Genomic DNA, 24,751 nt, shown 5'->3' with positions numbered 1-24,751 from the left:
GATTTAAAAAAAAGTACAGATGGAAAAGAAACTTTTATTGATGTAGATTCAACGGGGAGTCTCTTTTTAAAGATATGAATGTTGTTCGGTTGTACTTTCTACTTTTTTTTAGAATATATGGGGTCTCTAGAATCCTTTTGCGTTGAACATTTGGAAAGTTACTTCAAAATGTCAAATGTACTTGCAGAGTCTGAATTGAAATGTGCCTGTCATTTCACTCGGAAGATAGTCCATACTTGTCCCTTCTAAATTCTTGCCCTTCCTATAACGGTCTCTTTTTGGTAAGTTTTTTTTTCCAGATATTAAAATGAAGAAAGCTTTTAACCTATACAAAGTTCATTCATTTTTGCTTTTCTTTTTAAATTAGTATGGCTAATTTTGCACGTTAGTTGATGTTGTTTTTCTATCTACATGTTGCTGACATTCAAAATAGTTATCGGCTCTTGAGGAAAGGATATCGCCCCTTAACATATTATTAACCAATATTTCAGCATCGTTCATTTTATTCCGTTTGATTCGTTAATTTGATTTGCCAGTTAATGGATCCATTCATTGAACATACTAGGAGGAAATGCATGATAAAAAAAAATCGACTCAAGCACAAGTACTAGTTCATTGGCAAAATAAGATTTTAAATCAAATTAACAAATCAGACAGAAATAATGGTTCTCGGTGCTTTCCGTAAGTGAGTTTCCAACGATGCATTCAAATTTGATACAGCTCACTAATTCAGGTTTGGCAATGTATAAGCCTCTGACAAGATTGAAAGTGTTTAAGGAACTTTAAATTTACAATTAGACAGAAGAAATAAGTAATTTTTTAAAAAGCTGTAGAAAATAATTATTTCTACCCCTCCCACCCTTATTTTTGACGTTAGGACTATCACTCTCTTAGAGGACCCTTAACCCACCAAAATCTCCCTTTTCAAAACCAGTAAAAAACTTTTTAGGCCTTTAATTCCTAAATTGTTCAAGTCACAATGTAGTGACATCTTGTGGTACAATTTTAAATAGTTCCATACACCTATACTTAAGTTATGGTATGGAATTCATCAAAATGCCCCTTGTATATAGGTCATTATGACATAACATGAAGATATCATAGGAGAACTTTTATCTGTCATTGAGACAATTGGAATAGCATGAGAGAGACTTTTATCTGTCATTTAGACAATTGGAATAGCATGAGAGAGACTTTTATCTATCATTTAGACAATTGGAATAGCATGAGAGAGACTTTTATCTGTCATTTAGACAATTGGAATAGCATGAGAGAGACTTTTATCTATCATTTAGACAATTGGAATAGCATGAGAGAGACTTTTATCTGTCATTGAGACAGACAGGATACCATATGAGAGACTCTTATTTGTTATTAAGACAGATATGGTAGCATTGGAGACTTTCATCTGTTATTGATACAGATAGGATAGCATGGTAGAGACTTTCATCTGTTATTAAGACAGATGGGATAGCATGGGAGAGAATTTCATCTGTTATTAAAACACACTATGATCTGTTATTGAGAAAAATAGGATAGCATTGGAGAGACTTTTATCTGCCTTTGGACAGATGGGATAGCATGGGAGAGACTATGACATGTAATTGAGACAGGTAGAATAGCATTGGAAATACTTTCATCTGTTATTGATAAACATAGGACAGCATGGGAGAGACTTTCATCTGTTGAGACAGAAAAGATAGCATGGGAGAGGCTTTCATCTTTATTGAGGCAGATAGAATAGCATAGGAGAGACTTTCATCTGTTATTGAGACAGGATAGCATGGGAAAGACTTTCATCTGTTATTAAGACATAATGGATAGCAAGGGAGACTTGTATTTGTTATTGAGACAGATGGGATAGCATATGATTGACTTCTATCTGTCATTGAGTCAGATATGATTTCATAGGATATAATTCATCTGTCATTGAGAGAGATGGGATAGCATGGGTAAGACTATGCTCTGTTATTGAGACAAACAGGACAGCATGGGAGATAACTTTATCTGTCATTGAGACAGATTGGATAGCATGGATAAGACTTTGCTCTGTTATTGAGACGGATAGGATAGCATAGGAGATAACTTTATCTGTAATTGAGACAGATGGGATAGCATGGGAAAGACTACGACATGTTACTGAAACTGATAGGATAACATAGGAGATACTTCTTACCTGTCATTGAGACAGATGGGATAGCATGAGAGAGACTTCTTTCTCACTAAAGAGACAAGAAAATTCCTATTTTTAGCTGTGTGAGATTCCTTATCTCACCCACAGGTTGAGACAGAACACATGTGCTTTCCTGATAAAAAAAATGGCACAATTGAATAAAGAGTTAAGAACGATCATATCTTAGCAATATGTGTTTGAAAATTCTTCAAACATAATAGTTGTTTCGAGAATAATTGGTGATTGATTATTTCTTGCAGTTTGTTTATACATGTACTGTTTTAAGGGGACCCATATTTTACATCTGGTTGTGATGTATCACTTGCCTGATATGTCATGATCAATCGTTAAATGAAGGTCATTTCAAGTCTTTAATTGGAAAACTAACTCGAAGTAGAAAAAGAATCAAATACCTGCTTTTCTCATGCAAGATTTGGAAATCTCAGGCACCCTTGGGTTAGATGCAATAGGTCTTTAAGTTGGAAGAACCTTGTTAAAAAAAAAACAGTTTTGAAACAATTACCCTAAGGTTGGTGTCTGAGATTTCCCTATCTTGCAACTGTATAGGTGTAAGATTATTAATATCTACCATTTAGACAGACAGAATAGCATGGAAGACACATTAAACTGTCATTGAGAAAAAATATTTATGTTAAAACAAATAATTTATTGAAAGACTATAAAAACATTCAACAATAAGTACGAAAACAAAAATGTTACTGAAACTTACATACTGTTAGTGATCAAATATGCTGTATGATTTACAAAAAGATGTTTTACCAATATGTTGCTTACTACAGTATCTTTTGAAAATTAGTATGTTTACAGAAAATATTTTTAAGCTTTATTGACACTCCTTTAAAAGGAAGGAATGGGCGGACATAAACATAAGATATTTCATACATAATTGAAGCACTTCCAAATATTCAAATATGTATCATACATGTACTGTAAAAACTACTACTGGTTGGCTGCTAGTGGGAACAAAAGACTGTTGGTTATCTTACAAAGCCATATCATGAGTCGCCTGCTAGTGGGAACAAATGACTGTTGGTTATCTTACAAAGCCAGATCATGAGTTGGCTGCTAGTGGGAACAAATGACTGTTAGTTATTTCACAAAGAAATAGTGCAGATGATGAATAAAAGAAAATATTTACATGATGAAAAATGTAATCACAAAATAAATAACTTCCAGACCTTGGAACCAGATAAACCAGGTACCAGGTAAATTAATTGTATCATTTATAACTCTGTGTTTGCCAAAGATGGCGATAGCTTTTCCACTTCACTAATTTGGTTCTCTTTATAGGAATGGTTTGCTAAAAACCTTGGACAGACCTGAAATTAAAACTACAGGAATGGTATTTATACATTTCACATGAATTTACACATTTATGTTGTGAAATTATCAACATACACATTCTTTTTACACTGTTTTATGTTTCAATGGAGAATTTTTTGCCCAAACAAAAAAGCATAGATAGAAATGTTTCATCAACAGCATCTGATTTCTGTTACATAGACTCTTAAAATATGAATGAAGTATATATTTAAATAACATGTAAAATGATAACAATACCTTAATAGATGGAAGTCACAAAAATAACTTTGACTCTGAGAGACTTCACAAGGGACCTGATCTTAATGGTATGGAATATTGCTGTACAATTTCATTGCGATCCAGTGCACTGACTTTTTATAAACTGGTATACAGGTGAGGCTTAGAATTGTGGAAAATGTGAGATTGTGCCAAACATTTTCACCTGTTCAAGCTGAATTCATACATCAAAATTAAGGCAAGACAGTGCTTTCATACTACAACCAAGAAGTTGAAAACAAAATCAAATCATGCCTTGGAAAAACAACAGATTTTACTTAAAGAGGGGACTTCAAAACAATTTCATGTTTGTGACAGTATGTCACCACTAAATATAGGGTTAAATATTTTGACTGATTACACATGATAATAGAAGTGTAAAAACAGACTGAATGCAACTGAATGCAACAGTACCCAGTAAATAGAACTCCTCTCAGAGAAAGATGTTCACCTAAAAACAAATCAATTGTTCAATCAGATTAAAAATAACTTCAAAGTTTGAAAGGGAAAACAAATCAATTGTTCAATCAGATTAAAAATAACTTCAAAGTTTGAAAGGGAAAACAAACCAATTTAAAAAATGTATACTCACTGTAAATAAAAAGCTTCCCAGGGTGCCGCTTGATACAATTGCAGAGGTAAAACCCTGAACAGTTGGGGCAAGTATATATTTGATATTTGATGCAGTAAAAGAATTTGACCCTTTTTGGCCCCTAATTCTTAAATTATTTCACTCTCAAAAAATCAATCCATGGAAGTACATGTATGGAACTCTGTTGTAGAATTTCAAGGAGATCCATTCTTTTTTACTCAAATTATAATATATTAATCAAAGTGGTTCCTTTTTGGCCCCTTATTCCTAAATGGTACCAGTTACAACCTCCAAAATAAATCTAAGCCTTGCTTTGAGGGTATAGCAACTAGTGGAACAATTTCAAAGAGATCCATTCTTTTTTCTTCAAGCCATCATCCAGAAATCTGAAAAAAATGCTTGTTGCTGGCTCATTTGTGGACTTTTATTCATAATGACATCTTGTAGGAGTTTGAAGAAATCCATTTTAACTGGTTCAAGACATAACCTCCAAAATGAATCCATAGCATCCTTTGGTGGTTTGGCATCTTGTGGTACAATTTCAAATAGATCCATTCACTTATAGTCAAGTAGTAATCTTGACATCAGGAACATGATTGTTTCTGGCTCCTTTTTTGCCCTTAATTTTTAAACAGTTTCTGAAATCAATCTCAGTCAGACCTTAGTGGTATAGAATATTGTGGAATAATATTATCAGTTTCCATATGCTTCCACTGGAGTTAAATACATGTAGGTAATTCTATGAAATGATTGTTTTTGGCACTTTGCTGACCCTTGATTCCAAAACAGCTGGGAGCAAAGACTCTGAAAATCAATACCAACCTTTCTTTTGTAGTTTTAGACCTTATCATAAAATTTTATACAGATCACTCAAATAATATTTAACGTTTGTGCAAAAAAAAAAAGTGTTGTCAACAAGAATAGCCCATATGATTGTAGGACCACAAATATAAAAGTAATTGTTTAAAAAGGATGAATTTAGATTTGATTGGGCAGTACAATGAGTACAACTTTTCTTTATGGAAAAAGTAAGAACAAAACAAATGTAAGACTAGCTTAACTGACAATAGTTAATACAAATATAAAAAAAAATAAGCACTTCAATAAATAAATCATGAAAATAAAAAAAGAGATCTGTAAACAACAAGTCAAAATGTTTTGGATTAAAAGGATTTTTATACAGTAACACACAGTTTCAACTGCATCTTTTTTTATAAAGAATTACAGAACCTCAGTGAGCATGCTCACTATATCACACACGCACACATTTGCGTCCCACTATGTATTTACAACTACTAAGTTTGAAGGAAATTAATAATAAAATGGAGGCACTAAAAAATGGTCCTCCTTCACTGATTTCTGTGAAAATAAATATCATCCAAGATTTTATTGCTACTAATCATTTATCAAAGTTTGAAAGATATCAATAAAAAATGGAATTTCTGTGAAATCAGTACCAATCATGATGTTATAGGTACTAATCATTTACCAAAGTTTAAAGGATATCAATAAAAAATGAAGGCATTATCAATGTGACAAGAAGTTGTGATGGATAGACAGAAATATAGGTCAAAAGACATTATACCATAATAAGTATAATTTCAGAATTACGCTTACACCACACATACATGAAGTTGTCCAACCATTTTCCACAAATGTAAAACTTAGTCATGCAGCAGCTCAAACCTTACATATGTATTTAATTTAATTTCTAAGTATATACAACCAGGGCCTAATCTAGACATCAATGAGGAGAAGTTTTAGTAAATTATGTTTGAAAAATTACAATACTGAGTTTTGTTTTGTAATCTATCACAAACTTCTCCAAGACAAATGTGATAAAAGTTTTTGCTCATTCCTCCCTGTAGATTAGCTCTGTTTACAACTATCTACATATTTACAATATTACAAAAGCTCCTGATCACAGTCATTTGAAAGTACCAGATTGATAATTAACTGAATATACACTACAAAATACATGTTAAGTACCAGTCCATATAAAATTCAGACACTGCCTGTGGTAAAGTGATTCATGGTGTAGAAAACCCATGGATCCTTTCTGTATTTAGTTCTGTACTATTGAGAAAACTTCACTTTAACTTCCAACTAAAATCAACCAGATCAAACCAAATCAAGAACGATAACTCTTGCAAAGTACTAATTTCAGGTACAATCTATATAAATTTTATCTCAAAAGCGCAAACCCCAGATAAAAAAATAAGACTAGTTATGTGATCTATAATGGATGCTGTGCAAGAAATAAAACCGAGTTTGGTGGGTTTTTGACATGAATGAATCATCTCATGTCTGATTTTTATAAAGACTGGTACTTAAATACTCAAATTAGATGTAAAATCTTCAATAAAAAATCAAAACACCCCTAGACAGTTTTAAATTGGTTTTTGGTGTCATTTGCTGAAGTTTTGGCCTTCTTAACGATGAAGCATAACTAAATTATGCCTACAATATGTTTTCAAATTTTCAATCCAATTACAATCTGTATAGTAATTTTGAAAAGAATTCAAGGACATTTTATGAAAAACCTTATATCATAATTGTTTCACTAAAATTTAGAGAACAACAATTTGGAATTATTTTTTATTTAAGAAAAAAAGTAAAACAATAATACACAAACTTGACCCTTACTTAAGGGTAAGTCATGCTGTCATGACTACGGGGGTTAGTAAGTTTTCCTTGCCTTTTGTTATCCAACTAAACTTACCCCTTAGCCATGCCAGCACGACTAACCCCCTTAGTAGGGGTTAATTTCACAAATTATTTTTTTAAGCATTTCCTAAACTCTAAAATAATTCCCAAACAAATGATACCTTGTTTAAAGTACATTTCTAAATTACATTTTAAGTTTATACTAGAAGTATTTTCAACTGGAATGAGAAGTCATATTAAATTAAGAGTAAACAAAATCAGTGATTGAAAAAAAAATATCAGTGCCCAATGGCTGTGTGTTACCCATGAACATTTTCTTGGCAAAGTAAAGTAAGTCAATGCTTATATAATAACAAAACTGAACATGAAGAATGAAAGCTATGAACATCCAGGGTTTGCTCTTGCTTCCAAAATTCAGTCAGCAGGAAAACTTCCAGAAATTGGAGACAACACGGCAGCCAAAAAAAATGATTCTTTTTTTTTTTTTTTTTTTTTTAAATTTGACGGTAAGTCGACAGATGAGTTAAATTTGTCAATCAAAATAACTGTCATTTATGACATACGTGTACCCAAATATCACTCTTGATGCATGTATAAAGCAGGTTTATGACATACGTGTACCCAAATATCACTCTTGATGCATGTATAAAGCAGGTTTATGACATACATGTTACCCAAATATCACTCTTGATGCATGTATAAAGCAGGTTTATGACATACGTGTTACCCAAATATCACTCTTGATGCATGTATAAAGCAGGTTTCTAAAACAATAGTACTTCTCCAGATATAGGTGTTTTATTTTATCAAGGAATTTATATTACTTTATTCATATAGTCCCTGTTTTCAGAACTTGTTGACCTTCATACTTTGTGGTCTGATTTTTATCTTAAATAATTATTTTTTTATTATATAAATTTTCAACAATCTTCATTTTTTTATCTATGGGATGCAATTTCTAGCTAACTACCATGACCTATTAATTGTGTTAATTTTTTGTTCTTTTTCTTATACTGGATATTATGACTTCAATTCATCCATGTATGCCTTTAGTATTTCCTTATTTAGATTTGGGGAATCCCTTTTCTGTTTGTTTAATGAGTTTACCGCCAAAAAAGGCACATGGCCATTAGAAAATATAAACAAAAGACATCCATTTTCTTTTATCAATTCTTGTATTTGGAAGTGTTTTAGACAATTCCTGGTGGGATTTTAATTATTAGATTTAATATATTCTTTCATAAGGTAAATTTGCTTCTGAATGTATCATATGGTTTAACAGGGTTGTATGTAGCCACATACTAATGGCAATGATTGTGTTTACCTTTGACCAAATGATCAGAGTTTTGATTGGCTCAATAATATATTTACATCTGAAAGACACTTCCCATGAGTTATTTGAAGGGATGACTAATTAAATGAAGTCACCTGGTCTAGTTACCTTTGATAGGCTTCAGTCATAAATTGGTTATATGGTCAATCAACTCTAACCAGGTGTCAAGGTTGGTGCTGATTGAAGCCTGTTGCAGACAATTTTAATATACAAAACCTATAGGCACCAAGAACATCACCAACTGGTTATTTTGTCACCAGATCAAATACAAAATTGCAAATGCGACTTTGGTGAAGCCCAGTGACATCACTGGACATCATGTTTTTGCTTATGATAAAATAAAAAAAAAATTACTCATTTTCAATGAAAGCGTAAAATGTATTTGGTCATTTGGATTAAGAACAGATTATTTTAACTTTGAAATTAATAAGAATAAAAAAATGTTACTTGTCAAAGAAGTAAAAAAAATAAGGTTGATTGTTTCATTGAAATAAAAACTTCTTCGATGTAAAAATATCATTAAAGAAATCCTAAAAAGGTATGTTATGATTATTCACTTATAAGTCGCTTGCAGAGAATGCTATATTTACATGAACCTGCTAAAAAGAAGCAGGAAAATCATTTCTGATAAAATGACAAAATATTGTGATGTTTTAAGTTGATATAACAGCTTTATATCTATGAGTTAATATTAGGTCAGTCTCAGGGAAAACCAAATCCCTGGAACCCTTAATTACAGGCTGTCATTAAGCTCTTGTGCATGTGTTCCATGGTTGTATAATTAAGGTCAGTCTCAGGCAAAACCAAATCCCTGGAAGCCTTCATTAATGGCTGTCATTAAGCTCTTGTGCATGCCTTCCATGGTTGTATAATTTGGAAGACATAACTGGTTAAAACTAAAAATACAATATAAATATATGAATGTTGATATCTTTGTGGTACCAATCATAAGGAACTGGAAGTGGATTATTATTATCATATCTTTACATAATCTTACTCAATAATGCTTTCTTTACATAAAAAAAAACTGCAAAAAAAGGAATAACAAAAAAATACATTTCTAAGTGTTTTTTTTTTAATATCCTATTGAACCTTTTTAAATACTTTGCTAGCAAATAACCTTAGTGTGTATCTTATTAGTGAGCTACAAAATTTATAGAATGTCACTAACCATGTATGGGCAGTTGGTAAACTATCAACACAGTAAGATGTATGGCTGATGGTAAACTTTGGATCTAAATCTTTAAATCCCCCTGGTGGCAACTGTGAGCTACCTGTGGTGAACTGTAACAGTCTGGCCATCTGTTCATCTGTAAAACTAGCTACTATTGCCCAAAACCAACCTAACATCTAGAAAAACAAACAATATCATCAAATATTTTGTGGTATGAAGAAATACAATTATACATATTTGTCGACCCAACAGCCTAGCCTAATTTTAGGGGCATTAAGACAAGGACAAGAAGCTGAATATGAGTATAAACTTATTACTGGTCTCATCTGTCACAAATGGACGCTTTATTCACAAGTTGATTGATGGTGACATTGTAATTAATTTTATGTGTTATGAACAATTTATAATATCAATACAATGTACAACCATCTGAAACCACCAAAGTGGACAGATTTCTAATGTATAGTTTATTGTTTGCATATATGAAACTGTGACTAAGTGATACTCTCATAGTCAACAGACCATGACTGCAGGGGCATATGCATGAAAGAGAGATGGAACTGTGAAATAGTCATGTTTATGCAACTACACACCAAATAGGATGTACCTAGCACAAGTGATTCATGTTTAAATTACCTTATCAGAAAGCTTAACATTAAACATCTTAACAAGAAATTTTGAGGTCAATAGACCATAACTGCAGGGGCATACATGTAAAATGGATACAGAATTGTGATATAATGATGTCAGTGTAGCTGCATACCGAATATAATTGACCTAACATAAGTGGTTCATATCAAAATGACCTAATCAGAAAATGTAACATAAATTCTCAACATGAAAGGACTACACACATTGAGGGATGTTTTTGGCCGCTGGTAATAGAATGTAATCAATCTGCATTTCTGTTAAGGACTTCATGTAGGACAATAATATAACCACATTATAATTTATCAGTTACTTCTTATTGAGAAATTACAAGTCAAACATATTAAAAAAAAAAAAAAAAAGTTTTGGCAAAAATAGCTAAAATTTGGTACAAAATAGATCATTTTTTCAAACATGAGATGACTGCACCAATGTAGACTCACTAAATCTTCAAAAATTCTGATAAAAAAGACAAATATGCTTAAAAATATTACATGGGTCTATAATGCCATAGAGACTTGTATTTCATGTTGAATGGGTAATTTACTTCCTAGTTTTGTAAAATTTAAGAAAACAAGCTATTTTGACCAATAATTACAACTTAAATTGCAAAGTACAGATGAGTTATAAATATAAACAAAAAAGTTTTAGATTAAAAACTTTTGTTTAGCAAGTAAAATTTGTTCTGACTCAAACATCAATTTTCAAGAAAATAAGGGGGCAAATTTCACCTGTAAATGTACCTAAACCTTCGAAATTCAGAAGTCAACAGACAGTGACTGCAGGGGCATATACATGAAATGGATACAGAACTGTTATATACTGATGCTAATGCATACAGAACTGTTATATACTGATGCTAATGCAGCTGCATACCAAATATAATTGACCTAGCACAAGTGGTTAATATCAAACTGACCAAATCAGGAAACTTAACATGAAAATCTTAATGTTAATGCTGATGCAAATGCCAACCCTGACCATGAAAAAAAAATTGATACCTTAGTCTCGACTTCCTCAATATTAGTCACTTGTGAGACAAAAACTAAAAATTCCTGAAAATCTTACCTGAGTACCAACAAGTTGAGATACTTCAGCATATAGTTTAAAATCTGAAATACTGTAATTATCTGTACCACACATTAACAGCTGAAAAAAAAAATGGATTTGAAGATTTCATCAAAAAGAAAATTAAAAGATAAAATTGAACATTATGAATTTGGAATTTTTCAGATAAAGATATTGACATTCTTACGAAACACAAGTTTTCTGTATATATATATGGAGCACACAAAGTAAACTATGAACAACTTCATTTAGCAAATCTGACTTGATATATGATACACCAGTAAATTTATAACTGGGTTTACCTCAAGTTCATTTTCATCAAATATACTGAGTAAATTATCAGATATCATTGAGTTAAGTCCCTTGAGGAAACTTTCCACTTCCTCTTTGACACATGTCACAAGTTTGTATTGCGCAAGGCAATTCAGGTATTGAATCTTGTTATCCTCAGTAACTTCTGTCTTGCTGCCGTTATGGATTAAATCTACAGTCTGCAAAAAAAAAATGAAATGTATGAATGCTAACATGAATGTCTCCTATGAAAAAAACATTTACTTTACCAAGAATTTAGATGTAGAATATCTACATTATTAATCTAATTTTAATCAACTTACAGAAATGCAAATAATTTCATGCAATTTCTCGTATCACTTTAAAATGATTTTAAAATAAGTTACTCCCATACAGCAGGTAATTTTTGACAGATGCCAAATTTCGCAATGTGCTATGTGAATAGTAGTATAAAGTTTTCACAGACTCTCTTTTTTGCATCTTCATGGTTGAAAATAATATTTTTAATATCTGGACTAAAGTTTGGTGAATTTTGATTTTCACAATTTCCCAAATCCTGCCAAAATTTACTGCTATATGTTATATGAATCACAATCAAGATGAGTGACAAGGCAATGGTCAATGGTTGATTAATTCTGCTTTTCATTAGTTTTCATGTCAAATTCTCCTACATGGTATTTGCTTTTTTTCAGAACAAAATGTACAAGCTGAATAGATATTGTGTCAAGGCCTCCTATATGGTTTTAGACTTACCACAGGCGAGTAAAAAGAAGAGTTCATGTCCAATTAAAAATTTGTCACAAGAAAAAAAAAATGTTCATATGAAAACAAATGTGTTTCTGCTGCTGAAAAACAGATTTCTCTGAAAAACAATGAGTTTAGTATGTATACTTAAGACTATGAACATGTAAACCCTTAATTTTGATTTATCTTTTTTTGCAAGTATCCTGAGGTAATCATCTTCCTTCACTGACATATGAAACAAAACCTTTTACATTAAATTACAGTGAATAGTTTACAAGCCTGGAACTGGGAAAGTAATTTTTAAAAGTAGTAGTATCAATTGACATTTATTATTCTTCTCCATGCATATTTCTTTGAAACACCTAACCTGATGATTGAAAAGTTAGTTATTACATAAAACATGTACCTGTATGCTTAGGCAGACAATAAACTGACACAGTAATATCTATATACCAAGTATATATACCTCCAAGTTACGAATATATTTTAGGATGACTTTGGTCTTGGTGAATATATGGATATGTCCCATCCTCATTTTCCGTAAGAGATTGGTCCAATTACTCTCAAAAAAATAACTTTGTTTTTACGTTGTGTAAACTCATGTTCTGTGTTATTTATATTTATCCATGTATGTGACCTTAATCGAAAAAATGAAAACTGGAGTGGACCTAGTGCCACCACCATCTGGGTATTTCTTCAGTATTGTGATACATATCACCATTTGCCCACAATATCGAAATAACTATCTTTTGTGGTTCAGGTGCATTGTTGCAGCCCTATAAGAATCACATACCAAAAAATCAATTCAATGTCTGCAAGCATTTAGGAAAAATCTTGAAAACAGTAATTTTTATAAAAGGCCCATAATTTTGGTAAAAATCAGTGGAGCAGAGCGAAACATAAACTTGACCTGAAACTAATCATGGTAGACTCATATACCAAAAAATCAGCTCAATATCTGCAAGCATTTAGAAAAAATTACAAAAATCTAATGACGGACCAACAGATGGATGGGTCAAAAACATTATACACCCCAAAACTTTGTTGCGTGGGATATAATAAGATACCTTTGATAGCTGACCATCAACATATTCATCTTCAGAGAATGTTAAACCCATATCTTCTATACTGTTTTCCTCTATATACTTAATCTTGGATTTATACAAGTCTGGATCATCTGTTTCAAAATACTATCAAAACAAAAACACAAAGGGAGAAATATAATACTTCCAAGAAACATATTATGTTTATAAACATAATGTTTTTACAGAAAACCTATGTTATTAGCATTTACTTTACATAGTAATTCACTGGGCCAACATCTAATTCAGTTTTTCTTATGAAATGAACTTAGTGACCTTGAAAACCATTGGGGTTTTAAATATTCATAATGGTCAAAGCCCTTGAAGAATGATAATTTTTTAAGTTTTCAATTTGGTGTTTTGGATGGACAAACAGTAGTCTTATTGATTCCTTTCCAAGTTAGGAGATGAAAAGTAGTAAAGCATTATCTTAGTCACAAGCTAACCTGCTTAAAACTGAAAATACTTTTAGGGTAGTTTTCATGTAAAATAATTTTCTACTAACATACAAAGTACTTACCTTATAATTGACTTGAAGTCCAATTACTTGAGCAAGGAATGATCTAGTAAATTTAGCTTTTATATACATCTGAGAAGAAGTTCCACATGAGGAATCCAGTAAACATTTACCTACAAGTCTACCAGATAGTTCATAATATCTTAACTTTACACCAGCATTATATCTTGGATGGATCTGAAATAAAGCAGTATTTTTTAAAATGAACTAATAATTATTTTAATGGCATATTAAGGGCCAAGTATAGGTGAGTCAGTCTGATTAACAAGACCCATAGATGTTTGGACCTGCATTTCAGTCACCACACAAGTATCTTCAATATGTATATTAACACATAGCAAATTAACAAACCAGAGTCTGGGTTACCCTAAAGTAATGAAAAACAATGAAGTTCAATTTGCTAAAAATGTAATAAAAATTTAGCTACCAAAAAAAGTAAGGAATTTTGTGTTGTGCTTGCTTTGTCCAATTTCACGAACACATTTATAATATTTATAACAGTCAAGATACACCTACTAGGATATTGTTCATTGTTTGCTTATTTGTGCTTTGTTGTGCAATTTTGCTGAGATATGCAATTCATCAGTTATATCTATAAAAATTAAATTACAGGTATATTAAATTTGAGATTAAGACTATACAGTACTTCACAGTCCTAACAGTTTGATTTATTTGTAGCATGATTTAGAAAAAGAAAAAAGATGTGTGAATGTGTAACAATATAATTTAACATGATGAAAAAAAAAATTGCTTAAATACATTCTCTAAATATTGCTAAAAAGCCTCCCATTGAGTTCTTTTTGATTTGATAATATTCAAAATATAATTCATTCATTAGGGACCCTCCATGAAATCACCTGAAATTCTGATGGCATGCAACATTCAAATCAAGAACTTGGCATTTTATGTATAAACAGAATTACTTACTAAACCCTGAGAGTGGTCAGTAAACCTTGTAAACAGTCCTGACCTTTCAGGGTCAAATAATTCCGTACATAACACCAGTACCCACTCTCTTCTCAAACCTCCCCAATCTAAACCTAAAATAATAACAGTCAAACAGGATATTGATGTTGTCTGAGTTTAAAACAATATCCCATAATACAGCATTCCTAAATGAAATGAAACATCAAAGATGAGTACCTTTGCTGCAGAAAAATATGTCAAATTTTAGTTACAGATAGAAAACAGAAAAAAAATCACAAGGGTATAATATACAAGTCTCTTCTCTATGATATAAACATGACCAAATTATTGGCAACAAGCAATGACAAAATCAGATTGGACTTGCAATCCACACTAAAAACCCTAGTTATCACTGTTTTTTTAAGTAACTGTTCTCTCAGTTTTTTCCTTCTTTTATTCCCTTTATTTTTTTCAATAAATACATAAGAAATAAAACAATTGCTTTCATTATCCTACCATAGCAGCTTTAAGTAACAAATTCTTCCATAGATTGGCAAGCTTTTCCATAATTTCAAGATAAATTTTTTGTGACTTACCTAGTTCATTAACAAATTCTATATTAAATGTTTTAAACCAGTCAGACGAATATAAACTTTTACAGGCTCTGTATGACTACAATAGAATAATAAATTAGAATAAAATCTACAAAATTACAAAATTTATCCCAAAATTAAAGAACCTTAGTGAGCGCGCTCACATACCCCATGCATCCCCATGTTGGATACTCAAGTAAATTTGTTCATAAGAGAAATACATGTAGAAGGACCCCAATAAAAAAGGAATTGGAGTATTTTTTCAGGCATTAGATAAGATTGCAACAAATTAAAATTTAAAAAAGATTTTTGATAATTATTTTTTCTTTTTCTTTATCTTCTAACTAAATTCTGTTACACAGAATGGTAGTTTCAAACTCCAGATCATGATTTCTTTGAGTTTTAATTAATCCAATGTAAATATCATTGTAATTTGTAATGGTGAACTTATATACCAAAAATCATGTCATAATCTGCAAGCGTTCACAAAAAAAGTCTGAAAATCAGTTATTTCTGTGAATTCAGCTAAGTTCAAGGCATGTAATTTTGGTAAAAATCATAGCAGCTGAACGAAATGTAGACTTGACCTGTAACTTATCATGGCAAACTTATATACCAAAAATCCTGTCAATACATGTATCTGCAAAAACATTAAAAAAAAAAGTCAGGAAAACTGAAGACGGACTGACAGGTCAAAAACATCATACCCTCATAAAATTTGTTGCATGGGGTATAATTATGACTTTACAATGGATGTGAGTAAAAAATTCAATTACTGTATAACAGTTGTATTTATGAAACAAAAATAACTTTTCAATTTCTTACAACTTGCAGTTATGTTGAATAAAGTATTTCATTTGATACAGAGGATGAACTAAGATCAGTTGGGGAATATATGGACATAAAATTCAAGCTTGATACAACTTTAAATGTTGATTGTGATTGACATGGCACAGGTTTCTGACACATACTGAAAGTGGTCAAAGAAATTTAGAAATTAAACATTTAGTCTCAATTAGATCCAATATCTTATTTTTAATACATGTACAAGGTTAAATAAAGCCTACCTAAGAACCTGTAAAAATTCAAGTCTTTGTAATGAACCCTAATGAAATTGGAAAGGAAAGAAGCTATTTCAATTAAGTTGTTATTGCCTCATTTTGACCCTACTTCTCAACAAACAACCCCAAAAAAACAACCCAAACCTTGTTGCACAATATCACAAATATCCATACACTTATACTCAAATTATTGTCTAGAAACAGAAAAATGTAGTTCTTGACATCTTTTGACTCATAATTCCTTCTTTTTTTTTCTTCTTGTGGTATTGAATCTTGTGGTACAATATTATACAAACTCATATATTTACACTCAAGTTATTATCTGGACCCCAGATGCCCTTGAATGACCACATCATCTTAATTTAAAATGGCTTAATTTATTTGCATTCATTTGAAAAAAAAATTGCAATGTACGATAGTCTTTACATACACTATATAATAAATTAGCTCTGTCTATTTTCAAGGTGACATTTCCTCTTTTGGTTAACTTTTTTATTTCTTGGAAGAAAAAAATTCTTTTATCTTGGAAAGTCTCAGAACCTCCTAAAAAGAAATGTATACATTAGACTTCATCTGTGAAAACTACTTCTGTTAGTAATTATATAAGTATACTGATGTACAAAACTGATAGTTTTAACTTATATTTGAATCTGGAACATTGATGCTGTTATTTTGATAAACATTCTGTTTAACAAGAACTTGACAGATTGATTGTAAAGGAATTTCTTAATTGAGCCAATGAAGACTTTTAGTGGTGAGACATCACATCCAAGATGGATACAGCTCTGCAATGAAGCATGCAACCAAAAATGATTTAATATATATCAATAGTTATTACAGTTAAATAGTTAAATATTCACTTTAAAATCTCCGCTATATTAAAGGCATTAAGTCCTTTAGTACACGTCTATTGATAAATCTGACCTATATTTCTTAGAAGAAAGTTAGTAAATGTAGCTGCTATAATACTCCTATCCTTTGTTGCTAGAACTACTGGAAGCTGTGAACAGTCATATATCTTCATTACTGGGCATTCATATTTGTTGTTATATCCAACAAAAGAAAACTGAAAAAAAAATGAATAAAAAGGACAATGACAATATCTATTTTTATTTTGTAGAAATAATTATTTGTATTTTTTTCTCATTTAAAGCCTGAGAAAAACAACCAAGCAATATACCCTAGTTTTTGCACAGAAGGTATACAATTATTTTCAGAAAGAACACATGCATTCTGATGTAACTGAGTCATTGTCAAGTAGAAGTTAAAAATGGTTGATGCCAACCATTCCAAAATTAACTGAAACTGCCTTATAAATATTATGTAAATTAAATCAATTCAGGAAAATGTAGTGGAAGAAGAATTTAGAGTGAGATGTAAACAAAACTAGATCAAATATGAACCTCTGACCAATAAAAGATCTAGTTAATTACCTAAATAATAATTATCTATCTAAGTGTAAATGGATGTCTATATAAAAATGATTTCATTATAATAAAAGTGTAATTGTATTAATATTGGTGAATATTATCCTTACAGAGAATCATATTGCACTTAGAAGAATATGCAATATAATATCTGCTTGGGACAGTATTTAGGAAATAATTCATGACGCTGAGGGTCATATGTCAACATATGGACCAGTTGGTTGCCCTAAAAAATTATATGGACCGAAGCGTTGTTGAGGTCCATTGAATTTTTTGGGACGACCAATTGGTCCATATATTGCAATTTGATTGGAAGTAGCAAGAACTATTTGCTATAGTTTACTTTTTATATATAGTGTACTCTAGATCATTCAAGTGGAAAACATACACAACTTCTTAAATTATGATGTCATGTTCTTAATTTTAAAGCGAGGTAGTCCATATAACTTCCTACCAATATCAATCAATATCACGTTACATGGACTAACAGTTATTTCTAAGAAAGTAAACAAATAAAAACCTAACAATATGATATTAAACAATATAAACAGAATAACATTATAACATTATAACTGTACAGATCCTCTACTGTCTTAACCATTACTATAAGAAGTTGTGATGTAAACACGCCATCATTTACATCATGTGCTAATGTCCATATTCCATATATCTATGAGTTTATATCAGATTTCATGGTGGTAGGTTGATGGCTTGGAATCCCGCCAAGGGACACAAATTTGAAGCCTCAAATTGATTTTTGAGGTTTTTTTTTTACACATTTAGATTACAATAAAACTGTGTAGCAATAATCTAGGATAAACTGCCCATAACGCTAGGAAAAGACTATACCTATTACATGTATGATGAATAATACATCAAAATACATTAATAAATTGTTTTTGTCTACTTGATACATTCAAGTTATAAAAATCAAAAGCTACCATAAATAACTGTACCTTTGTTGATGGACAAACTCTCCATGTATGAAGCTTCTTACCAATTATTTTAAACAAATATTCTTTTACTGTAAGTTGCTGAAATAAATGTTGATGGACTGATCAAATGAGATTTTAAAATAAATGTGTCAAAAAGACAAGCATTCTCCATCTAAAAATTTCTCAAATACTTTTTAAGTCGTATATTTTAGATCTTTAATGTTTTCATCCTCAACAAAATCAGAGGCATAATGTTTATTTGTGACACATCAACACACCCAAAGTCAATACCAACCTTCCTTTTGTGTTTTGGTACCTTGATATGATGTCAAATCTTCTGATAAAATTTCATTAAAGTCCTTCGAATGCTTTAAGAGGAGATGTGCTGACAAGATATACTGGGTATGGACTGTTATATAGACAGATATGGGATATCCCATTTACCTCTGACCTCAAACTTAATTTGCAGAGGATATTAAAAATGTCAAACTGAAAAAATAATCATGTATCTTACCTTCGGTGATATATATACATAAACTTTCTTTGCTTTTTCTTCTGAATTTATACCATCTGACAGAAGCCGTGCTTCATACCATAAATTATGACTTTTCTTTGATGTTGTCTTATTTACAGTTTCTAGGTCATCCTCTGAAAAATTACAAATTGATTTTTCCATGAAAATATCAGGAATGATGGTGAGAACCTGGTTAACTTTATACCATATCAATAAACAACATCTGAATTATTGTCATTCAGGGATCTCCATGGATCAAAATGAACACATGTCTCACTCTCTGGTTGGACAAATTTTCATTGTGGTGCATGTCCTTATGCACAGATAATAACATGCCAAAAAAAGTATGATAAGGTTTGATGTGACATATTTAATAGCACAAGCTATAACATAGAAATCAACAATGGTAATTTTTTTTTCTGTCCGTATTGTCTATTTAAATTATACCACGGTAAAGTTTTCCCTTCCCTATTTTGTGGAAATATGGCAATTTTTAATCAGTCTGTAAAAGTTTGCTGTATGTCATATTTTATATCAGATAAAAAGAGAAAAGTCTGTAAAGTTATCAATGCAAAAGTGAGAACTTGGTGCCCGGACAACCATTGTAATGCAGGACTGTGTGTAGGGGAATGTTTTGAACTCTTTCATACCAGAAGGGCCGTTACAGAGGAGTGAAGCAATAGAAAATCATGAATAAAATAAAATTGGCTAAATTCAGTTTCTGTTTCTTTATTCAGTATTTGTATTTTAGTGAAGAACACTTCAGTTAAATTAAGATAAAAGCAGAAATATACAATGATCATGGTAAGTGATTTGGGTATAGATTGTTTATCTGTGTAGAGTACATGGTTGTCTAGAGCGTTCAATTAATTTAACAACGTAACAGGAGCCTGCAACGTTTAATTAACTACGTCGTAACAAAGGAAAAGTGATGCCTGTGATGTTACCGTAAAACACATGCGCCAAACATATAGATTTATGACAGGTATAGGTGATTAATAAACAAGAGGAATTGGGAAAAACAGTGCGGATTTGCAATGCATGACTCAAATTTGAATACATGGCGCACGCCAAATGAACATTTAATTCTAAACAAATGCTAATTAATTTTGGAAAAATTGATACCTGTGAAGCCATGGAAATTTATATCGTTTTAATTAAAAGGCTTTACCCTAAAAAAAAAATCAATCCAAACCTTTAATTGTAAGGAACATTATGATAATCTTCAACAGGGCCAGCTTTTAACAAGGAAATTTTTACACATTTTTTTTAGGGCTATTTTTACACAGTCTGTTAGGGGCAATTTTTCAAGTCAATCTTCTTCTAGACAGTCTTAATTTAAATACTTTTTTTATAAATTGTATTATAATCTTGCCTTGCAACAAGTTTTGGAGACAGTGTTTTATTTTTTCATTTAATTCTTGCAGCTTAATAATATAGATTATTAGATATCTGCATTCCCATTGAACATATCTTACACTGGCAATCAAAATTATAACACTTAGACTCATGCAAATGTAAACAGGGTGGGAATTTTCGTTTGAATTACAATATACACTCAACACAATTTGAAAGCAACATAAAACAGTAGATTCGTCTAAACATTAATAATGACTACAGCATTAAAATCTTATAGTTATTGGGATAAGACTGCCACCTCAGTGTGAATAGTAAACATCCTAATTGAATAATCTAACAAAAAAGCAAATGTATAATGTTACCACTGATGACTAGTATATTAAAATCTCCATTTCTAAGTTTATTATCTCCATATGAAACAGCAGCTTGGTAACATCCCTCATGTTCCATCTTGATGTGCATGACCAATTGTTTACTGTCAGGATTGTGTATGATTTGTGTAGTTGGTACATATCTTTCCTTTCTCTCAGTCTAAAATTGTAATATATATATGTTCTACACATGGATTAAAACTTTCAAGAAAATAACCAGTTGATTCATCAGTTTTGCATAACAAGCAAGACAGCATTGATAGCATAGGCAATAACAACTAACACAGCCTAATATCACAGACAACAACAACTAACAAAGCTTGATATCATAGGCAGTAACAACTAACACACCCTGATATCATAGGCATTAACAACTAACTCTGCCTGATATCATAGGCAATAACAACTAACACAGCCTGATAACAAAAGACAATAACAACTAACACAGTCTGATATCATAGGTAATAACAACTAACACAGCTTGATATCATAGACAGTAACAACTAACACAGCTTGATATCATAGACAGTAACAACTAACACAGCCTGATATCAAAAGACAATAACAACTAACACAGTCTGATATCATAGGTAATAACAACTAAAACAGATTGATATCATAGACAGTAACAACTAACACAGCTTGATATCATAGGTAATAAAAACTAACACAGTCTGATATCATAGGCAATAACAACTAACACAGCCTGATATCAAAAGACAATAACAACTAACACAGTCTGATATCATAGGTAATAACAACTAACACATTCTGATATCATAGGTAATAACAACTAACACAGCTTGATATCATAGGTAATAAAAACTAACACAGTCTGATATCATAGGTAATAACAACTCATACAGTCTGATACCATAGGCAATAACAACTAACACAGCCTGATATCATAGGCAGTAACAACAAACACAGCCTGATATCATATGCAGTAACAACTAACACAGTCTGATATCATAGACAATAACAACTAACACAGCCTTATATCAAAAGACAATAACAACTAACACAGCCTGATATCAAAAGACAATAACAACTAACACAGTCTGATATCATAGGTAATAACAACTAACACAGCTTGATATCATAGACAGTAACAACTAACACAGCTTGATATCATAGACAGTAACAACTAACACAGCCTGATATCAAAAGACAATAACAACTAACACAGTCTGATATCATAGACAATAACAACAAACACAGCCTGATATCATAGGCAGTAACAAATAACACAGCCTGATATCATAGGCAATAACAACTAACACAGCCTGATATCATAGGTATTAACAACTAACACAGTCTGATACCATAGGCAATTAAAAAACATAGCCTGATATCAACATCAACAATCTTTTGCCCATTTGTTTGCACAACAGCTACATTATTGTAGGGAACAGAATTATGAATTAAGATAACTGTTTACTTCACACTGAGTCAATTGAAGTTGAATTACAAAATAAAGAAAAAAAAAGATATTTAAAAAAATGTCACATTTTCATTTAAAATGATTTAATGTATTACCTCTTGAACCTTGATTTTGAAGTAGTTTTGATGGTCTGTTTTGTACAGTGCAGGGTTATCATAGCAATCTCTGGTCTCTATAATCAATGGATAGGACTGGCCTATTGTACACACTATGGTGGAACAATAATTGGTAAATCCTGTTCTACTGGCATCTATCACATCTACAAATAAACAAATAAATTGTTGTACAGAATATATGTGTGCAAGTGTACTTGTAGATGTAAAAATGTTATCAAAGGCATATTTCAATTTCAGATGTCTATGAAGTTTGAAGGAAATCTGTCACAAAAGGAAGCACTATTCAAACAACAAGCCTAAATCAATTATTGTTATCTAAGTTTACTTCCCAAAAAAGTTGTCTTCCTTGACAAATTTCAATGAAAATCAATTTTATCTCAGCTTTTATTGTGCCTCAACATTCACCAAAGTTAAAAGGAAATCAATCAAAAAATGGAAAAATGGAGGTAAAAATCAGAAACAATTTTTCTTTAACTAAGTTCCACATCCCCAAAAAGTAGTCTTCCTTGATTGATTTCAACGAAAATCAAACCCATCCAAGCTTTAATAGTTACCAATTGCTAAGTATTCTCCAAATTGTGAAGGATTTTAGTAAAAAAAAAAAAAAACCCAAAAAACGGGTAGTGACAATCAGATGGAGAGAAGGATAGATGGGTCAAAAATATTATACTACACAACTTGTTGTGTGGGGTATAATGAAGGTTAACTAACCTGCATCAAAAATTTTGGTAAATGGACTATTTTTGATGTGCTTCCCATTGACCAAGACATGGATTTTATACATTCCAGACTTATGTACAGTGAACTGAACTGGAACTAAATGTGTGTCTCCTTGTTCTGTACTTCTGGTACATGTGATCTTGTCACCTTTATGAATAATTTCTACGGTTATTGATCTGGTATCCTTCAACTTAAATGGTCTTCCATTCTTCTTAAAAAGCTGAAACATTGAAATATCAATCTACAGTATAGATCAGCAGTCATCAAATCAACTGGGCAAATTAGTTTATTTGGCTGAAGAATATGACTTAAAACCTCTTCGGTATAACAAAATAAACCTTCCTTGTTTCAAATGTACCAGGTACTAAAAAATTACTTATTTTGTAATTTGAAGTTAATAATTTTTTTTTAATTTCTCATTTTCAGATATCCAAAACATAACTAAATATTCTTTCTAGTTCAAAGAATTAAGTATTTTACCCAACCTTTCATTTTAAAAAAAAAAAGCAACATAAAAGCCTTTTTTCTCTAATTCATGAAAGATATACACAACTTGCTGTCTTTTCACATGTTAATCATGCCTTGATGGATAGCACAAAAATATATGTTTACTTGGGGTCATTACCTGAACTGTAAATGCCATGGTTTTTCCAACAACTTGAGGTTCCTTCCAATTCCATTGTACTGTACAATTCTGTGATGAAACATGGTCTCCAATAAACCAGCTCCAAAACCATCCCTTGTTAGTGTTACTTATGTTAGAATATCTAGTGGTATTAAGATGGATTCTAGCTGGACTTCTAGATAAAAATCTATTTGGAATCCCTTCAAAAAGCCTTGAGACACAATCCGCTACCATAATGAAGAAAAGTATTGCTCCTCCAAACATTAATGTCAAAACTGAAATTAAAAAAAAAGATAAATATAAATTACATCATAGACGTCAATAATATCTCATGATATCCTGACTGCTCTGTGATTGTAAGCTTTGATTATAACTGATTAATTTACTCTTATTTTCCATGTAAAGACATATTGCCAATATTCCAATACCTCTTAAATGTTTATTTCCTGCAGTAGCTTTAAACATGTAATACCAAAACAAAAAAAAAACAAAAAAAAAACATGAAAAACTCAACAACAAAGCAGACAATTTTAATCTTTAAATCAACTAAAATCAAACAGTCTGTGAAAGCACGTCCAAGAAAAGACCTTGTGTAACAAGATGAATAAATAATACGTGTTACAATGCAGACGTAACAAACTTTTGTCCAGTATTAAGTACCAATCCATATAAAATGCAGACACTGCCTATGGTAGAGATGATACAAGGTGCAGGAAAACCCAACAAACATATGTCTACATATGCTATATTATTACAAAATGATAGCCCTTTCTGTACTCAGATCTGTATCTT

At 31.2% G+C, this 24,751-nt stretch overlaps 1 protein-coding gene across 1 annotated transcript in view; it reads right to left on the bottom strand.

Moving 5' to 3' along the window:
* Positions 1-7,502: 7,502 nt before the first annotated feature.
* Positions 7,503-24,751, bottom strand: part of LOC148624033 (apoptosis-resistant E3 ubiquitin protein ligase 1-like) — a 33,039-nt gene continuing 15,790 nt past the window's right edge. Inside the window, exons 4-19 of the mRNA XM_088566453.1 lie at positions 23,960-24,234; positions 23,326-23,554; positions 22,594-22,757; positions 21,046-21,214; positions 19,325-19,458; positions 18,832-18,909; positions 17,373-17,514; positions 16,879-16,991; positions 15,391-15,466; positions 14,816-14,928; positions 13,892-14,065; positions 13,357-13,479; positions 11,557-11,745; positions 11,255-11,335; positions 9,536-9,714; positions 7,503-9,260 (exon numbers count right to left, since the gene is read on the bottom strand). Of these exons, the coding sequence (XP_088422579.1) occupies positions 9,158-9,260; positions 9,536-9,714; positions 11,255-11,335; positions 11,557-11,745; positions 13,357-13,479; positions 13,892-14,065; positions 14,816-14,928; positions 15,391-15,466; positions 16,879-16,991; positions 17,373-17,514; positions 18,832-18,909; positions 19,325-19,458; positions 21,046-21,214; positions 22,594-22,757; positions 23,326-23,554; positions 23,960-24,234 (2,342 nt within the window). The 3' untranslated portion in view covers positions 7,503-9,157. The remainder of the gene's footprint in view (positions 9,261-9,535; positions 9,715-11,254; positions 11,336-11,556; positions 11,746-13,356; positions 13,480-13,891; positions 14,066-14,815; positions 14,929-15,390; positions 15,467-16,878; positions 16,992-17,372; positions 17,515-18,831; positions 18,910-19,324; positions 19,459-21,045; positions 21,215-22,593; positions 22,758-23,325; positions 23,555-23,959; positions 24,235-24,751) is intronic.

The sequence above is a fragment of the Perna viridis genome, chromosome 2 (genome assembly GCF_037379345.1).
Source record: "Perna viridis isolate PV_CMFRI_1.1 ecotype Kerala chromosome 2, ASM3737934v1, whole genome shotgun sequence".
Taxonomy (NCBI): domain Eukaryota; kingdom Metazoa; phylum Mollusca; class Bivalvia; order Mytilida; family Mytilidae; genus Perna; species Perna viridis.
The sequence above is the reverse complement of the archived record's forward strand: the minus strand, read 5'-3'. Positions and strand labels throughout refer to the sequence as shown.